The sequence below is a fragment of the Oncorhynchus mykiss genome, chromosome 28 (assembly GCF_057628025.1).
Source record: "Oncorhynchus mykiss isolate SJ-2025 chromosome 28, ASM5762802v1, whole genome shotgun sequence".
Classification (NCBI taxonomy): Eukaryota; Metazoa; Chordata; class Actinopteri; order Salmoniformes; family Salmonidae; genus Oncorhynchus; species Oncorhynchus mykiss.
In genome coordinates, this window is record NC_143049.1 from 23257482 (window position 1) to 23278603 (window position 21122).

General features: G+C 39.9%; 1 protein-coding gene and 1 long non-coding RNA gene across 20 annotated transcripts in view; one reads left to right on the plus strand and one right to left on the minus strand.

Moving 5' to 3' along the window:
* The window catches only part of LOC110508744 (astrotactin-1), a 252083-nt gene that overhangs the window by 106210 nt on the left and 124751 nt on the right, over positions 1-21122 (minus strand). For all 19 annotated transcript variants that reach the window (XM_090226150.1, XM_090226154.1, XM_090226153.1 and 16 more), the window contains one exon: positions 6625-6729. In XM_090226150.1, coding sequence (XP_090082276.1) covers positions 6625-6729 — 105 coding nt within the window. The remainder of the gene's footprint in view (positions 1-6624; positions 6730-21122) is intronic.
* On the plus strand, positions 334-4453 carry LOC118944815 (uncharacterized). Its single transcript, XR_016493064.1, has 4 exons — positions 334-1134; positions 1970-2095; positions 2832-3012; positions 3131-4453. It is a non-coding gene; the product is annotated as an uncharacterized LOC118944815 (long non-coding RNA).

Below are 21122 nucleotides of genomic sequence, written 5' to 3' on the forward strand. Positions count from 1 at the left end.
TGCACATCTATTACTCCAGTGTTAATGCTAAATTGTAATTATTTCATTTATTTATTGCCTTACCTCCCTAACATTACTACATTTGCACACACTGTACATAGATTTTTCTATTGTGTTATTGACTGTACATTTGTTTATCCCATGTGTAACTCTGTGTTGTTGTTTTTGTTGCACTGCTTTGCTTTATCTTGGCCAAGTCGCAGTTGTAAATGAGAACTTGTTCTCAACTGGCCTACATGGTTAAACAAAGGTGATTTTTTAAAGGAGAGCTGGTGCCCTGCTTGTTTCAACAGAAGGGTGGGTGGGGGGGGGCGATAGAGGAGCAGGCGCTGATGTCACACACACCAGCGCGAGAGAGAGAGAAAGGGAGCGCGCGAGAGAGAGAAAGTATGGTGTTCAAAACCGATTCAAAAGTCGAACAGGTATGCGATGGAGCGTGTGAGCGAGCAAGATGAAACATCATTGCAGAGCAAATACTTGAGTCGAATGTGCAGAGGACGGATCCCGCGAACGCAGGCCAGCGTGGTGTGCGCAAATTCAACTTGAGAGCTTGCGTGTGTGACTTTGCGCGAGCAGAACTGCATTTCCGCACCTAGTAAATTCATTTGAGAGCAGAGATTTTTGTACTACATGTCAAACTCTTACTACATGTCAAGACCCACAACAAATGTCGAGTTTGCCCTCCAAATTTCATACCAGGGAGAATTCTAGCCAATGAACATAGTCTGTAGCAGTCTACTGAATTGCAATTGGTCAGGTTTTTGTAATCACGGCATGATTGCTCTCTAAAATGCTTTTTACCATATAGATGGAAGGGGACGGTGAAAGGTAATATAATAATGCATAATAACAATACATAATAATAATAAAGAAGTCAGTTCGATAGTTTTTCAGGAGCGTAATCAGTAGAGTAATCAACTATGATTTCAATATTGAAATATGTAGTTAATTGGTCTTCTGTTATTAAAGCAGGCTGTTAATAAGGCAAACTAGGTTAACGTAAAAAGCTAACTACTAACTAGGTAGCTAACTAACGTTATTGATTGATCCCCATTAGCCGACGCCGTAACGGATCTCGTCCTCCCCTTATGAAGAGGAGTAGCGAGAAGGATCGGAGGACCAATGCGCAGCGTGGTAAGTGTCCATAATGTTTAATCAAACACAACAGAACACTGGAACAAAACCATAAACATGAATAAACGAACCAGTCCCGTGTGGTAACTGACACGGAAGACAAACACCCACGACTCAAAAGTGAAACCAGGCTACCTAAGTATGATTCTCAATCAGGGACAACGATTGACAGCTGCCTCTGATTGAGAACCATACACAGAAATTCCAAATTATAGAAAAACGAACATAGACAACCCACCTAACTCACGCCCTGACCATACTAAAACAAAGACATAACAAAGGAACTAAGGTCAGAACGTGACAACGCCAATGGTGACAGCTAGCCTTACTGGGGTCGGACACATAACAAAAAATATATTAGACAAAATACTTTACAATTGACAAACATTTAAAAACATTAACATGTAGTGTGTGTGTGCGTGCACCTACAGTACCAGTCAAAAGTTTTTATTTACTTTTACTATTTTCTACATTGTCGAATAATAGTGAAGACATCAACACTATGAAACAATGCACATTAAATCATGTAGTAACCAAAGAAGTGTTAAACAAATCAAAACAGATTCTTCAAAGTAGCCATCCTTTGCCTTGATGACAGCTTTGCACATTTTTGGCATTCTCTCAACCAGCTTCACCTGGAATGCTTTTCCAACAGTCTTGAAGGAGAGGTCAAGTTCTTAACCAAATAATAGACAATATTGTTAACCGTTAACTGCATATTTTGAGATAAAGTTTGATTGAAATATGACTTTTACCCTGTCAGTTTTTGTGCAGTAAAAGTAAAATGAAAATGACCTCAAACCATTTCTCTCTCTCCATCACTCTTTCCATGCAGGTCCACTGGCACTAATATGTTCTCTGCTCAGCTGACAGAGACAAGAGATACAGGAATCCATTATGTTCCAAGTAGGTTACCTTGGCACTCCTGTAGGCACAGCACTCTCCCTCGGACTTCCTGCAGGTAACCATGATATTCACCAATCATCCCCGTAACTTAATCATTAGTGGTACTGAGAGTTCCTCTAATTTCTTTGACGCTGTATGAAGGTATTGTGCATAGGACATGTGTCAAGTAGAGAGGATGATAACCAACTACTGTCTGTGTGTTTGAAAGATGGTTCAATACTGAATGTATGTGATAGTCATTGCTAAATAATATGAATATTGTAGGTAAGGGATAAAGTGAAAACCAATAGGAGGATAGCTCTTCACAAGGTGGGTTGGTCATGAAATGACAGCAGGCTGTTCAATACTGAGCCATGCTGACTGATAAGCGTCGTGGATTGGTACAGCGCAATTCCATGGTAACAGAGTGATGCTGAGACTCATACGTTTCACTCTAAAATGTATGTCATACAAACCAATGATTGCAAATTGTTAAAAGTAGTTCATCCTTGTGCATAGTTATATGGTCAATTTCACTTTGAAATCATTGTTTTTTGTTTGACATACATTTTATAGTGAAACATCTGAGCATCATGATTCCATGATACCATGGAATTGCCCTATAGCTTGGCTCAGTCACACATCGTGTGTTTTCACTTATTTGGATAAATTATTATCCATAGTTGCCTCATTTGATACAGCCACATCAGTCTTATAATTGATTGTTATCTTTAATGCAACATTAAGATGTTTAAAGATAAACTCTGTCAGTGACATTTCCTGAATTCTTATTTTCCTCTCTCTGTTCTCAGGAGACAGGTCAGTGTGTGTAGAAAGAACACATTTGACCAAGTGGGGTCAGGCTTCTACTTCATCACCCTGGCCCACTACGCCAATGAGGCAGAGGATGCCAAGTTTGGACCAGTGAGTCACCAACTCATCGTATGCCTTACACAACTCAGCACATATGTATTGCTCCACCTTCCTCAAACGGTAGTGTCCTACTTTTGTTGATCTTTTTACCAATGTCTATGGATAGTACAGGGATTTTAAGTTGGGACTTCGACTCCAACCTAATTCCATCTCCTGTATTGTTCTGCCCTATCTATAGATTATGCTGATGCTCCACTGTAAGGAACCTGGAGATCTTCATTGGTTCTGAGGGAGGTGATGTGGCCACAAACAGTACTTGGAACACCTTCCAGCGCTACTGCTGTCTGGAGAACAGCCAGAGGGTGGTCAAGACACCTGCTGTAACTCCATCTTTAGTGTGTCAGCTCTGCCGCACCTGGGAGATAAAGGTATGGCACCACACTCCCAACAGTCATGTATGCTTAAACATACTTGAATGTTCATTTATGTGCAATCAGCAGTTGAAACAATAACAAAACGTTCTCCCCGCCCTGTTTCGGTAAAAAGCTGAGGGATTCAAATTCATAGACAGAGCTACGGATGCAAGGACTGACCATCTCGCCTCCTTCTAAAACCCCATTAGAGGAGACGACCCAAGTTCCTCACCTCAGACCTCCTCCAATGGGTTAAGAGAAGGATGCAAGTTGAGAGAAAGTGAGGAGTTGAGCAGAGATTAATTGGGACAGAGCTCATGTCCTTGTTTTGGGTGGAAACTTATGTTGAATGGTACATTTATTCTGTTTGCACTTATATCTTTGTTCTACTTGTCCTCTTTCCACAGATGACTCTAGCTTCCTGATAACATCTGACTTGATGGGACTCCTGTATTACTGACTATATAAAATAAAATGTCCAAGCCAAGTGGAAATCATTTCAGATTCTGTAATTGATAGACAATGGTAGTTCCAATCTGACAATTTCTATAAAACAAATATATTTTCCTTGGTGCAATGTTTGGTGAATGCATGGTGTTGTTTTTTCCTCAGTACTCCTTTGAATGCCGTGTGTACTGATTTAGTTCTAAATGGCCATCATCAAGTCCATCCTCACCTCCTCCTTCACTGCAACATATTGTACAGTCTGCTGACTCCAGGGCAAGGAAGCGTGCAGGAACGATCATTGCTGACCCCTTCCACCCCCTCTTCTCCCCTCTGGCAAACGGTTCAGGTCAATCATGACCAAAACCTCCCGCCACCTGAACAGTTTGTTCCCCCGTGCCGTGGTCCTCACCAACTGGCCACCTGGTACACGATGATCCTCTCATCCATGGACATCGCATTCTGCACTATTCATACACAGACTATGCACCCTGCACTATCATCCCAGAACTACACATTGCGCTTTGCACTATCTGCACAGCTCATACATGCATAGTTTATGTATGTGGATCTGTGTCAATTCTGTATCTATATATTATTTTTTTTGTATTCTGTTTATCGTCTGTCTGTACATTCTGTTTATTGTGGCAGCACCATTTCACAGAGTCAAATTCCTGTACATGTGAATAAAGCTGGTTTATCATATGTCAGTTAACATTCTATTATTTGGGACTAGTTATGTGCTGTACGAACTGTAGCAGATTCTCCCTTTTGTCTTCATATAATTAAACATCCCTGTGTGTGTGTGTGTCCTTGGGCTCAAGAATTCTCTTCAGTCATCGTCACACATTCCTATAGGCAGGAACTCAAACAGGAAGTACCCATCGTAAGGACTGTTCAATACTGGTCTGACCAATCGGAATCCATTCTTCAGGATTGTTACCATCACGCGGGCTGGGATATGTTCCGGGTTGTCCCTGAGATTAACACTGATGTACAGTTGAAGTTGGAAGTTTACATACACTTAGGTTGGAGTCATTAAACCTCATTTTTCAACCACTACACACATTTCTTGTTAACAAACTATAGTTTTGGCAAGTCGGTTAGGAAAAATCTACTTCATGCATGACAAGTCATTTTTACAACAATTGTTTACATACAGATTATTTCACTTATAATTTACTGTATCACAATCCAGTGGGTCAGAAATTGGACATCTACCGTCCTGTGGGTTTTCAGTCCAAATCCTGATTTAACACACCTGATTCTACTAATTAGCTGCTCAACAAGACCTTAACTAGCTGAATCAGATATGCTAAATTTGAGTTGGACTGAAAACCTACAGGACAGTAAATCTCCAGGAAGAGGTTTGGGGAGCCCTGATAAACAAACAGCTCTACAGTCCATCGCAAAAAAGAATGCTTGTAATAGCCAGTCACAACACTGGACTGGCCAATTTTCTTGTCCATCCAACAATCCAGTGAAAGTGACCAATATAAGGTTTCTAGACACGCACCTGCCTTTATTAAACCCGCTCACCTGAAATCCAAACCAAAGGTGTCTTGAGTGAGAGTAATTTTAGAAATTGAGAGTGAAAACTTGACAATGACAAGTGATGATTGCTGGTGAACAATTTAATGCATTCGAATAGATTTTTTTTACACATTAAATATATTTATTTGTTTACGTTTCTATATGTATTTTTGATCTGTGACTGACGTTCTGCTCGCTCAAAGTCACACTTGCAAGCTCTCAAGTTTAATTTGCGCTCTCAACTGCCCTGTGCACTCGCGGGACCCGTGTCCTCTGCTCACTCGGGAACACATTTATTCTCTCTACCCAGTGTTTGCTTGCGCAATGATGTTTAATTTTGCTTGTGCGTTCCATCTTGTGTGCGTTCGAGTGTTGAATCGGATTTGACACCATAGAAAGTAGCAAAAACGACTTGCGCTCGTTAGACTAGCTTGTTGCTGCCATAGGTTATCTATCATACTATCTGGTAGTGCCTGTCTTGACTGCATCAAATCACTGAAAAGAAGGTAGTTAGCTAAAGTAGCCAACTAGCTAACTAAAGTAGCCATGATAAGTTAGCCAGCTAGCTAACAAAAGTAGCAAAGCTAAGTTAGCCAGCTAGCTTACTAAAATAGCAAGGCTAATTGATGCTATTTTGCTGCTCTCCCCTGTCCGTGTCTAAAGGAACTCCATCCATTATGAAACAACAGCCTACATGTTCATTGATCATTGTAGTATACTCCTTCCCATTTAACCAACTTAATTCCATAACTTTATTTAGCATTGATTAGAAATCTCCCACTTTACTTGTTCCACATGGAGCCTCTGAATTTACCTCCACTTTGATTGACCGACAATAACAACAAGCTACACGTGTAGTAGGGTACCGGTGCGTCTTTTTTATGGGGCGCATTCATAAAAACTGACATAAAAATATTACAATTTAGAATGTAATGGTCTATCCTTGTAGGCAATGTTGCAATGCAGACAATTGTATTACATACTCTCCCAAGTAATCGTATACTAACCTCCGTTTGGATATTTCAATATTTGAATAACCATTTTTCCTTCCTTACTAAATACCTATCCGCAGGGCCTGTCAAAATCTTTTGGTTTACCTCCGATACAAGCTATGTGGATGATGATAGCTTATCAGACCATGAAGGGAGGCTGTGCTAAACCATGGCTAAGTGATGCAAATGTGGAATGCTTCAGGCTAATGTAATGTGCCACATTTTGACTTGACGTACACTGTTGAAGTGTGTACGTTACTCACTGCATAGAATATTAAGATTACCCTGCATTTATACAATCCTGATTAGAACTTTTAATAAATAGAACCCTTTAACAATGAGTTGGTTACCTTGAGAGAGTACCCACTGGTTCAGTTTGACGTGGTACAGGATGGACCTCAGCCGCCATTGCTGGATGAGTGGGTACCCAGAGACCTCACTGTAGTTCACCATTCCTGTAAGAGACACAACATATCAGCTATGATTTTCCATTCCAGATAACAGTGCTTCAAAGCATAACATGAAAGAGGTAGATTAACAAAGAAAATAACTAATGTTAGGACAGATAACTTGTACTGCACATTTGCAAATAGCGACTGTCTCTTATGCAACATACAAACAATGGCTGTCGGTGACAGATCCTTAATTCACTCTCTGATGGGTTGGAAAAATACTGATCCACACAAAAGACAACCATCTAATGGTATCAAGCACTTTGACTTGATTACTAAACCACCAGAAAGCAGAATAGAGAAAAATCATTCACATTCTGCCTGCCTACAGAGGCTTGACAAAAACCTTAATTGGTTAGTCCATCAAAAATGTTTTTACAGATGCTGCCTTGCTTCTTATGGTAATGATTGACTTGGTCAGCTTGTTGCGGAAAATAACAAATCATTGATGGCAAGAAAAGCATAACAAATGTGGCTATGAAAATACATTGGGACGTGGCAACATTCGTCATCCAAATCCTTTCTCCAGATGAGATGAATCATTGCTATTCTACCTCTGGTTTCGGTGCGAGTTAAGATCCCTCACACATCAACATATGTAGCATTGGCAAGGTGATAAATCATCTCATCTCCTATGGCAACTGTCAGCAATGCTGAGCTGTGAAAGATATCACACCCGTATATCAATGTAACGTTCCCTTCATATTTGAAACATCTGGAAGATATCAAAAGCCACAACATATCCTTGGAGCTTTGGGAGCTGCTACATCGTCGGTCAAAACATCTGCGAGACATAAAAGAGCACATTCAGGATGTCATGGAGTAATTCACAACTGTATGAGGACATTTTGGGCCCATGTCACAAAATATCACCCTTCTAGGAGGCAACTACATGTTTTGACGCCCAGAGGAGGACAGACACTGAAAGATACATTTTATTCTACTGAAAGTACTACTGAATAAGAACTGTAGTATTGTATTGTCAATGTGATATCCTATTGGTATTGAGTGATTAATGCCAGAACTTACCAATTCACGACTGTATGAGTACCTATCATGCTTCTGAGAGATACTAAAATATATACTTTGTGTTTTCATTACTAGTGAAATGAGAGCTGTGTTGTCCTATTTATATTGTGTGGGTAATTTGTGTTCCCATGTAAAGAACACAAATACTGTGTAGAGGATCATTGTCTTTCAGTATAAATAAGGGGTAATGCATGCACTGTATTTGTAATTCAGCAAGAGAGCCAAGTGAAAATTGTGCCGGTAACCGTTCTTTTTTAAAGCTATTCTCTGGAAATGAATCGCTTGGCAGTGGCTTGACATATCGTATGAACTTGATGAATAAGGCTCTAAATGTGATGTTCACGCATTGTCCTCACCTTGAACAACATTCATTTATCCCTTCTTATGGGAAAACGCTCCCCAAACAATATAATTCCTGGTTGTAGGCGCAGTGCTGCACCGTACCCGTCCCGTTATAATATTAATAACAAGCCAAAACATATACAGGCTATATTCTTTCTTTTCAAAGGCCTTGTCTCCATTTACCCCTTGGGTGCTCTGCACTCGTTGTCTGACAGAATGATTCATATGACTGAACTTAACAGTCTCTACCTAGCAAACCAAAATTGGTTCTGTGAAAGTTACCAGAACATTCGTAAGGTCACGGCAAATGGTCTCATAACACAAAAACTGTCCAGTCGTGCAGATGATTATAGAAAATTTGTATAAAACATTCACCTGATGTTGCAAAAATGTTCCTAGAATCTGTTATGTAAAGGTTCCCAGAATGTTTAATTGGGTTGTGGGAACAGTCTGGTGAGAACATTGTGGGGACATCACAAAACAAATGCTTTTTTTAAGGTGCAAAAAACATCAATCTGATGTTGCAAGAACGTTTCCAGAACACATTTCAAATCAAATCAAACTATTTGTCACATGCTTCCTAAACAATAGGTGTAGACTAACATTGAAATACTTACTTACAGGCCCTTCCCAACAATTCAAGGAGAAAGAAAAGAGAAATAATAGAAAAGTAAAACACGCAACAATAAATACAGACTGAGTAACAATAACTTGGCTATATACATGGGGTACCGGTACCGAGTCGATGTGCAGGGTACGAGGTAATTGAGGTAGATATGTACATACATATAACTAGGAATAAAGTGACAGTAGCAGTTCGCAGCAGCTTATGTGACAATTCCAAAAATGTTGTGCAAAAAGGGTCATTGCAGATAGTCCGGGTAGCTATTTGGTTAACTATGTAACCCTTTCCTACAGTCAATGACCAAAAGTGCCCTCTTTGGCCTCATGAGTGGAATGTTATTAATATTTTTCATAATTCTATAATTCATTAAATAAAACACGAAAATCCGGTGTATTAACATACACTAGAATGAACATAGATTGAAGAGAGAAAGAGAAAATACACAAATCAAGAACTAGGAGGCAGAGGATATCCGAATATCAAACCCAATGTATAACCATGATGGAGCTATGATCTAATACCCTGAGGGCACTTTAAATCTCTGTGCCACCACGGCCAAATCTTTTTCTAGAATCTTCTCTCAGGAAAATTCATAGCGACAACCACAGGTGGAAGTTATCTTATGGCTCATAGAACCCCATTAACTATGGGACCCCATGTTCCATTTCACTCTTGGATAAGTAAAAGAATGAATGACTGAGGGAAGATGTGGAACATTGGGAATTACCAGGCTGACACTCCTCCACTAAGCTAAAGGAAACTAAAAGTGTGTCCCAAATGGAACCGTATTTTCTATATTGTGCACTACTTTAGACCAGATTCCCCATAGGGTGCACTATGTAGGGAATTAGGGTGTCATTTGTGACACATCCTAACAGTAATATAGCAGCAGAGCCCTACTCTTTCTCAGGATACTGACAAGAGAACTAAAGCCTACAGGAGGAGCAAAATGTTAGCTCTTGAAAAGATGTATGGAATGGCTGTACATAATGCCTCAATAATCCAATGGCAAAGTTATTGGTAGAAAATTATCATATACAGTATATTCGGAAAGTATTCAGACCCCTTTTCTCTCTCATTAATCTACATACAATACCCCATAAAGACAGAGCAAAAACAGTTTTGAAAGTTTTGCACATTTATTTAAAAAAATAATACTGGAAATATCGCATTTACATAAGCATTCAAACCCTTTTCTCACTTTGTTGAAACACTTTTGACAGCGATTACAGCCTCGAGTCTTCTTGAGTATGACGCTACAAGATTGGTGCACCTGTATTTGGGGAGTTTCTCCCATTCCTCCCTGCAGATCCTCTCAAGCTCTGTCAGGTTGGATGGGGAGCGTCGCTATACAGCTATTTTCCGGTCTCTCCAGAGATGTTCGATCGGATTCAAGTTCGGGCTCCGGCTGGGCCACTCAAGGACATTCAGAGACTTGTCCCGAAGCCACTCCCGTGTTGTCTTGGCTGTGTGCATAGGGTCATTGTCCTGTTGGAAGGTGAACCTTCACCCCAGTCTGAGGTTCTGAGCGCTCTAGAGCAGGCTTTCACCAAGGATCTCTCTGTACTTTGCTCTGATCATATTTCTTAATCATATAGTCATATCCTGACTAGTCTCCCAGTCCCTGCCGCTGAAAATCATACCCAGAGCATGATGCTGCCACCACCATGCTTCTCCGTAGAAATGGTGCCAAGTTTCCTCCAGATATGGCGCTTGGCATTCAGGCCAAATATTTTAATTAGTATTTTTTTAATTTAACTAGGCAAGTCAGTTAAGAAGAATTCTTATTTTACAATGACAGCCTACCCCAGCCAAATCCGTCCGACGCTCTGCCAATTGTGCGCCGCCCTATGGGACTCCCAGTCAAGGTCGGTTGTGATACAGCCTGGAATCAAACCAGGGTCTGTAGTGACACCTCTAGCAATAAGATGCAGTTCCTTATACCGCTGCGCCACTCGGGAGCCCAAACTAAAATCATAGTTTTATCAGACCAGAGAATCTTGTTTCTCATAGTCAGAATTTTTAGGTAACTTTTGGCAAACTTACAAGCGGGCTGCCTTTTACTGAAGAGTGGCTTCTGTCTGGCCACTCTACCATAAATGCCTGATTGGTGGAGTTCTGCAGAGATTGTTGTCCTTCTGGAAGGTTCTTCCATCTCCACAGAGGAACTCTGGAGCTCGGTCAGAGTGACCATTGGGTTCTTGGTCACCTTCTTGACCAAGGCCCTTCTAACCCGATTGCTCAGTTTGGCCAGGTGGCCAGCTCTTGGAAGAGTCTTGGTGGTTCCAAACTTCTTCCATTTAAGAATTATGGAGGCCACTGTGTTCTTGGGGACCTTTAATGCTGCAGAAATATTTTTGGTAACCATCCCCAGACATATGCCTTGAAACAATCCTGTCTCGGCGCTCTACGGACAATTCCTTCGACCTCATGGCTTGGTTTTTGCTATGTCATGCTCTGTCAACTGTGAGAGCTTATATAGACAGGTGTGTGCATTTCCAAATCAGGTGGACACTAATCAAGTTGTTGAAACACCTCAAGGTTGATCAATTGAAACAGGATGCACCGGAGCTCAATTTCGAGTCACATAGCAAAGGGTCTGAATACCTACAGTTGAAGTCGGAAGTTTACATACAACTTAGCCAATTACATTTAAACTTAGTTTTTCACAATTCTTGACATTTAATCCTAGTAAAATTCCCTGTCTTAGGTCAGTTAGGATCACCACTTTATTTTAAGAATGTGAAATGTCAGAATAATAGTTAATTGAATGATTTATTTCAGCAAGTCCTATATCGACATAACCTGAAAGGCTGCTCAGCAAGGAAGATGCCACTACTCCAAAACCGCCATAAAAAAGCCAGACTACGGTTTGCAATAGTAGAGAGAATGATTTATTTCATGATTTATTCAATGATTTTATTTCTTTAATCACATTCCCAGTGGGTCAGAAGTTTACATACACTCAATTAGTATTTGGTAGCATTGCCTTTAAATTGTTTAATGTGGAACAGACGTTTCGGGTAGCCTTCCACAAACTCCCACAATAAGTTGGGTGAATTTTGGCCCATTCCTCCTGACAGAGCTGGTGGAACTGAGTCAGGTTTGCAGGCCTCCTTGCTCGCATATGCTTTTTCAGTTCTGCCCACAGATTTTCAATAGGACTGAGGTCAGGGCTTTGTGATGGTCACTCCAATAACTTGACTTTGTTGTCCTTAAGCCATTTTGCCACAACTTTGGAAGTATGCTTGGGGTCATTGTCCATTTGGAAGACCCATTTGCGACCAAGCTATAACTTCCTGACTGACTGTCTTGAGATGTTGCTTCAATATATCCATATAATTTTCCTTCCTCACGAAGCCATCTATTTTGTGAAGTACACCAGTCCCTCCTGCAGAAAAGCATCCCCACAACATGATGCTGCCACCCCCGTGCTTCACGGTTGGGATGGTGTTCATCGGCTTGCAAGCGACCCCTTTTTCCTCCAAAAATAATGATGGTCATTATGGACAAACAGTTCTATTTTTGTTTCATCAGACCAGAGGACATTTCTCAAAAAATGACTATTTTTGTTCCCATGTGCAGTTGCAAACCGTAGTCTGGCTTTTTATGGTGGTTTTGGAGCAGTGGCATCTTCCTTGATGAGCGGCCTTTCAGGTTATGTCGATATAGGACTCGTTATACTGTGAATATAGATACTTTTGTACCTGTTTCCTCCCGCATCTTCACAAGGTCCTTTGCTGTTGTTCTGTGATTGATTGACTTTTCGCACCAGAGTACATTCATCTCTAGGAGACAGAACGCGTCTACTTCCTGAGCGTTATGACGGCTGCGTGGTCCCATGGTGTTTATACTTGCGTACTATTGTTTGTACAGATGACCATGGTACCTTCAGGCATTTGGAAATTGCTCCCTATGATGAACCAGACCTGTGGAGGTCTACAATTTTTTGTCTGAGGTCTTGGCTGATTTCTTTTGATTTTCCCATGATGTCAAGCAAAGAGGCACTGAGTTTGAAGGTAGGCCTTGAAATACATCCACAGGTACACCTCCAATTGACTCAAATGTTGTCAATTAGCCTATCAGAAGCTTCTAAAGCCATTACATTATTTTCTGGAATTTTCCAAGCTTTTTAAAGGCACAGTCAACTTAGTGTATGTAAACTTATAACCCACTGGAACTGTGATACAGTGAATTATACGTGAAATAATCAAATGACTTGTGTCATGCACAAAGTAGATTTCCTAACCAACTTACCAAAACCATAGTTTGTTAACAAGACATTTGTGGAGTGGTTGAAAAACAAGTTTTAATGACTCCAACCTTAGTGTATATAAACATCCCACTTCAACTGTATGTAAATAAGGTATTTCTGTTTTTTATTTGTAATAAATTTGCAACCATTTCTAAAAACCTGTTTTCCCATTGTTATTATGGGCTATTGTGAGATTGATGAGGAAATGTTTTTATTTAATCCATTTTATAATAAGGCTGTAACACAACAAAATGTGGAAAAAGTCAAGGGTTCTGAATACTTTCCGAATGCACTGAATGTTATTGAAATAAATCACTAGGTCTACCACTCATCTCTCCTTGACCAAGTCTTCTCATATGAATAATTTTCATTGCTCCTCCATACAGTCTAATGTCATCAGTTGAAGGGCTCTCAAACAGTATTGCATATGTGGTGCCCTTTCTTCCATTACCATATTCATTACAAAGCATACTCTACACCACAGCATCCATAGTACACCTAGGTAATATTGAAAACAATATATCCATATTTCTAAAATGTACTCTTTAAGAGGTACGTGGAGATGCACATTTTGTTTGCTAATTTAAACAAGAAAGGTTATTTGGATAGTTTGCATAATGGACTGCAATCAATTCAAATCATATTGAAAAGATAAACTCATGTTAATGCATTTGTTACTCAAAAGGTCAGATATTCAGATTCAGAACAGGTTATGTGATAAATTCAGGTTAATGGTTAGGTTTAAGATTAAGGTAAAGTTGACCAACAAGGAAGGTTATTTGTTAGACCACTGCAACTGAAGATTTTCTGAACACTAGCTTTCCACTCTTCACTCAAGTTTTGATTGTAGATGGGCCAAAGTAACACACCTGGTAGGAGACCTTGAAGCCCCATAAAAGGGATGAAACATTGAAACTACAACAGTAGGAACTTCCTACATTTAAAGAATCAAACTAATTGAGCCCATTCATCAATCAGCATCAAAGACTTTAATTAACGAGGCAGATTCTGCATCCCAAATGGCATCCTATTCCCTATATAGTGCACTACTTTTGACCAGAGCCCAGGTCAAAAGTAGCTCACTAAATAGAAAATAAGGTGGCATTTGTAACGGAACCTGAGTTTCTTTAAAAAATTCAAGGTGATACCGTTTCCATTTTAGCATTGCTGAAGGTAATATAGGAACTGTCAATGTATCTTAAACTATCTTCCAGATACCTTTGTGCTTTAGAGGGACATGGGGAGAAGGGACTCTGTGTCACAGTATGAATCACTGCCATTCTGCTTACGTCAATGATCAAACCACCAACCATCAGTTCAGTTCGTACCGAGCCCACCAAAGACTTTCCAAATAAGTATTTGTAGCCTACTATAATCCTGACACTAGAAATAAACAACCGTCTCTAACTAGACTGTAGTGTCAGTCAGTATACACTTCTGAGAAATTATTTCCCTGTGTTCTGTTACGTCTTACAGAAACTGAGATCTCTGTCGGCGTCTCCTCAGAGGAGGCCTGTAGATCCCAGAGGAACAGGTGCTCATCATGATGGCAGTCTTTGTGAGGGGCCACCCTTAAGGTCCCTGCTCCCATGCTGGGCACCCACTATATTAATTATCACATCTAATGCTGTCAGTTAATTAATTGACGTTTACCGCAGGAAATGAGTCAAGCAATTCTATGTGATTAATCAGTGTCAAAGAACAAATTAAACCCCAAATGTGATTAACATTGAGGGCTGCATCCAAATGTGAATTTTAATGGAGCTTGGCTTTTTCATGTACGCCAGAAATTAAGTTTTACTACTCACAGGTATAACAATGCTGTTGTCATGGAAATATATCCATGTAACTATACACCAGGCATCATCAACTAGATTCAGATTTTTTCTTGAGCGGATGGTTGGGGGGCAGGAACATAATTACGAATAATTTGTAGACTGCAAATACATTGACCGCAAGAAGCCCAAACAAATATGATTTATTAAATTAAAATCACTTGTAGCTGATTTCCTGGTGTTTTTACTTTTATGTCCAACAATAAAATGTAAAAAATACTAACGTTTTGTTTTTTTTGCTCAGAAAACAGCCTGTGGGCCGCTAGTTGGGGAACCCTGCTATACTCCTACTACTAGTAGATTACTGCAGAAACATGACCTTTTAACCTTTTTTTCCCATATATCTCTAACGGTCAGTGTAAGTTTTTTCATGCGCGGATATCAGAATGCACTCACTGTTCCAAAATGTGATTGTTACGCAACATGAAAGTTAACCAGCGCTGCCCTCAAACCTGCTAATTATCTATAGGCTATGTTTCAACTTGTAAATTTCAAATTCATTTCTAACAACTTTTATTTTCTAACAACAGTTTGAATTAAGGTGTGTTCCGCCTCCTCGTTAATTGATATAAGAAGTAGCCCATTTCAATGTTGCGGACAATTTATGTTTGAGGCTTTACTGAGTCGGACAAACTTCTTTCTTCACTTCGCCAGTGCTTGGCTGAAAAGTTGCCAAATTAAGTTAACATTTTCAGGCAATGGGTGCAGCCATCTTTGACTTTGACTTTGTTTATTTGCGCCTTATAGTGAATGGCATTGTGGGATACGGAGTTTTCGCTTGTCAAACAAAAACAAACATGGCTGCCATCATAAAGAATTTAGCCGAATCTCTTTCTAAACGATATTACATTTCTCCCTTGTGCTCACCAGAGATGTGATACATTGTAAACAAGTCTAGCTGTTAGGTCGCTAACTTGTTATTTAGACTGGTTTATGGAATGAGTTTGGCTGTGGATGTGTTCCGTGTGATGTTTGGATGACGAAGTTCACATTTATCTTTTACAATAAAAGGTGAAATTGAGGAATAAAGTTGTGAAGACCTTTGTTTCCCATCAGTACCAAACGTTTTTTTCAGATCTTTTTTTTTCATACAACAATGCCGTTTAGACGCATTTGGTGCATCATACGTTCTGTTGCTACAGTACCAATCACATATTTGCGTTGGTACGCTGCAGGGACCACTCAACAATGATCACAAATGATGTGATCGTATACGTCAAAGGGTTAATAATATCAATGGTTTCAGTTTATCTTCAAGAGAAAGACACATTATTTTTATACAAAGGTAAAACAAATTAGGTGGGTTACCTTGGGTGCATATATTTGTCCTAGTTCACATATGTACATGTGTGTATTATAAACATGTGTTAATTGAAAATGTGTTTTTGCAGATCCCAACTGCCCCTGACACACCCTCAGAGAGTGGGGTCACGACCAGCCATTACCAACCGTGACCCTGGAGCAATTAGGGTTAAGTGCTCATAGACTGATTGCCCACCTTGTCAGCTCGGGATTCAAACAACATTTTCTTTTTACATTTTAGTAATTTAGCAGACACTCTTATCCAAATCGACTTACAGGAGCAATTAGTGTTGCTAAAGATTTTTCATCTAGTCGTCTCAGGATTCAAACCAGCGACCATTCAGTTACTGGTCCAACGCTCTTAACCGCTAGGCTGCCTGCTGCCCTAGTAAAAGGTGGATATGTACTCCATAAAGTATATATTTGCAAATTGGCTAATTCCATTAATTGTGAAAAGAAAATATATGTTGTAGCATGTGAATGCATGAGCAAGCCTGAGTCTGATTCCATATTAACATAGCAATTATCTTTGAAGTTAGGGAACAAGCTCAGCTTGTGTAGTAAAACTAGTTAACTTTATATACCAGTCTGTAAATTCAAATTGCCTTGGCAAGTAAACAATTACTGTAACTGTGCAACCAATTAATAGCACATGAGGAGAGGAGAGAGAGAGAGAGAGAGAGAGAGAGGAGGATCCTTTTAGAATGTTAAACATGGCTCTCCTAAGTGTGACACAATTAGGTTTGTACATGGAAAACAGACAATAATGTAATTTTGTGGAATGTTAGTATATCTTAACTTAACCTTTGTTGCTAAAAATCAACTGCTTCTTTTCACATATAATCGCATATATTAAGAAAAAAAAGGGCGTCAGGTAGCCAAGCGGTTAAGAGCGTTGGGCCAGTAACTGAAAGGTAGCTGGTTAGAATCCCTGAGCCGACTAGGTGAAAAATCTGCCAATGTGCCCATGAGCAAGGCACTTAACTATAATTGCTCCTGTAAGTCGCTCTGGATAAGAGATTCTGCTAAATACTTAAATGTTATGTAAGAAAACTCAATGTCTCACCTATTCCACACTCACTTAAATAAAATGACACTGGCTTCAAGGTTTTAGACAAATTGCCTGTCAGTCAAAACAAAACTTACTGTCACTCTCATCATTTGTCAGGCTAATGCAGCTATGATAAGCCACAATGAAATTGCGAATAAGCTACACAACCTGACTGGAGTGTTACAATGTATGTTTTAGTGATTTATTAAACCTTTTTCAACTTAATTATAGAGAAGGCATTTATTGTTAAGTAAAATACAATTAAAATAAAAAGGACTGATGCAAATAAACTGAGCCACAGAATGGTTCTGTGGGAAAGGAAATAGTCAAAACATCTACTGAAAACAGGCACAAAACCGGTAAGTAAGGTAAGTAAGCTGACAGGAGCTGCTCATGGGTCCTGAACCTCCCAGTAGGGAACTGCAGCAGAACAGAATGCTATTAACACTGCAGGTCAAACCATGGCCAGCCAAGGAATGACCTGATACTATGGAAACCTACTCTGCCAGCTCAGGAACCCTCTTGACATGAGAGGGGGAAACGGTCAGGTTAGAAGCCCAGTAGCAGACACTGGAAATTTAAAAATGACATTTTAAAGGTTGAAATGTCTAAAAACACAAAAAAAAAAACACAAAATGATTCGTTAGACCACTTTACTCTAAAGATATACCCAGACACAGAATCATATTCTATAAACTGATACAGTAATAGGTATATGGGGAGGTGAAACTGAAATGCATTGAACACCAACAGAAGCCCCTGGAGGCATGCCCTTCCTTTCCTGCGTCAAGTTAATAAAATATAGATTATGTGGCGTCTCAATGCTGACACATTTAAAGGCAACCATTGTCTGGAGACACTGAGGACGTTACAACCCTGAGGGATGGCTAGAACAGATAATATGAAAATAATATAACTTCTCTTCAGTTGAGGGTGTACCAACAAACATATGACCTTGACAGCTACAACTTATCTCCTTATTGCTTCATTTTTATAGATCGATTTTCATTTTAATTAAGCCTCTTAATGTTAGACTCGTGGAGGCTGAGTAATTAATTTGGGTGAATGTCATTCCAGATTAATGATCATAGCTATGTATTAATGAATCATGTGTGCTTTATTTAGTGCAGCTGGGATTGACTTGTAGGCTACATTTGTGCTTTATCTTTCTAAGATATAGGTCAAATACAGTAATGAGAGAATAATTCAGGAAAGTTACTCAGAAATGTACTGGATTCTTGGAATTTAGAACAACAGAATATGAGCCTAACTAACAGTGTGTTACTCTGGTTTACCTCTGCATCTACTGTAATCAACCTATTGCATCAAGAGGATCCCACCTGTCTGAGATTGATCAACTTTCTAAGATTTAATGTTAACTTATCAGTGGAAGCATGATAGAAATTGGCTGCCAGACATGAACGCAAGACGCTAAGACACACTCAGTCACACACAAGTGCACAAACACACACCTCACCAAACACACTGAATGACAAAGAAAATAGGTAAGCCAGCAGCAAACCCTCCTCTGATGCAATCAGTTTAGCGGAGAAAGACACATCTTGTCAATAACAATTGACCTAAGCCATGCCATTTGTATGGCTCTGTGTGAAAACTGAATTCACCAGATTGTTATTGGAATATGAAAGCTATTTTCAGATGCTGGTTGAATCAGCATGCATTACAGCTGCTTTTTGGAGAGTTTAGAACAGTGTATATACATTTTTCTGGCTAGGGGGTCTACTAAATTAGATTGTGATGACCTGCCCGCACTGCAACTGGAAATGTCGACATTGATGCTATTCAAGCTTCTGAGAGATTGTTGATTGGATTTGTTGGGTTATTAAAGATCTGAACCTGTCACTTTTGCTTTTGCTTCAAGACTTGACTTCCGGAGATTGCCTGTGCGCAACTAATAACACAAAGGAGATAAAAACTCAGTGCGTCAAAACTCCTGTGTCAGCCGTTTTTCCAAACTGGAAAAAGTACCCAGTGCCCACTCATTTGACGATCAATGGAATCTAATCTAGTGCTAGAGCACACAAATGATTGACACTGACGGTACTTTTCACCTGTGGTGTTTCCCATTTTGTTCTCTCCCTCTCAATTGACACTTTCACTATACTCATTCAGATGCTCATATACATTTAGACAATCTGAGCACTGAGAACATGACAGCCACTGCCTTTGTGAGAGAGTTTCCTGAAGACAATCGCTAAAAACCCAGCTGCCCTCCGAGCCCCCCACAATAGGTACCACGACTGCTGGTCATTCCTTTTTCTTAAAGAAGCTAAAAAGACTTCTCCCTTTCTCCATCTTATGGGAAATCTGCTTAGTGGCAGTGAAAGCATACCTGCTTCCACCTTTCCAATTAAATTAAGATGTATTTGCCTTTCAAAGCCTCGCCTCCCTCTCTTCCCCATTGGAATCATTGATGGAGCCCTCTGGCCTATGATGAATGACTTCCAACCCAGAGATGAATAGGAAGATGAATGCATTGCCCTGCGAGGGCTGGAGAGGTAGCGCAAGGAGTGCTGACATAGTGACAAATACACTGACCATGGCACCAACCTGCCTAAATCAGCAAGGGAGGGTGGCAACTGCTCAGCAGCACTAGCAGATACTTCCTCATAGTCTCTGTCCCTGTCCCATGGACTATTAGCTAAGTTAGCAATGAAATGCCAGTTGCAGTAAATTCACTGTTTCTGACATGATACAATCAAAGTGGAAGGATGCATATACCGGTATACACATTCAGGACTGTGTATGTTCAGTAAAATGCTGATTAAAGAGAATAGTCCTTGTAAGGATATACATTTCAGGTAATTTGAAAGATCAATTATTCTGTGTAGGATTTTCAGACAGTATAGCATAGGGAATTTTGTAAAACCTAAATTGTAAAACCTAAATAAAATCTGCAATGAATCACTCAGACATTGGCATTTACAGTATATATTCCCAGTGTGCAAAACTGGTTGAAATGACATAATTTACATAATTTCAACCAGTTTTGCCCACTGTGGTTTTCTCTGGTGAGACCAATCATGTTATTTTTCTCTTGACTACTCTGCATCTGACAATGTCATGTTTCAGAGCAGAGCGCAAAACCCAAGAATCACTGTGCCTGAAAGGACTTCATAAGATGCATAAGAATGCATAAGAATGTATGCTACACTCTAAACATTCAGGTGCAAGTTTGAACCAAATATGATTCTTGAAAGCAAAGCCATAGGGGAACCATTTTAGGGTCTCTGAAGAACCATAAATGGGATGGTTCTTTGAAGAACCATATAAAAATCGAAAACCAGAAATGTTTCGGCCCTCCAGGACCGGAATTGAATAGCCCTGCTGTAGGGTTTAAGCCGTATTTGCATATTTCCCAGGGTGCCTTTAGAGGTAATTTTAGAGTTACCAGTACCATGACTGTGCTTGCTAGTGACAGAGACATGGTTGTTGCATTTATTCATTTTCCATCCTGTGGCCTTCATCAAGTGAGATCCTAAGTGAATATGTTGTCATTAATGTTATATTATTTAAGACAATAGAATGCATCATTCATAAGGCCTTCTTTTGAGGGCCTAGTTTTACCCAATACAGTAGCCTGAAACCCATATTTTACAGGACACATCAAGCCTGCAAGTCACATTATACTGGCTTGCAAAGTGATGTGTAATTCCTATTGGATTCCAGCCAGAGTGGGGATATACAACATTTAGTGCACTACATTTGATCAGATCCTTATGGACCCTGGTCAAAAGTATTGCATTAAATAGGTGTCATTTGAAACACAACCATTGGGCATGGTGAAGTAGTGATGGGATCCTGTGCTGTGGCTCTCCTCCAGCCCCACGGCAACACTTGGATAGAAAGGTTTATACTCCACAGAGGGACAAGGCCCTGGGATATCCTCAGAAGTTTCATTTTAACACATTTTAACTGATGCCATTCTGTCTTTGT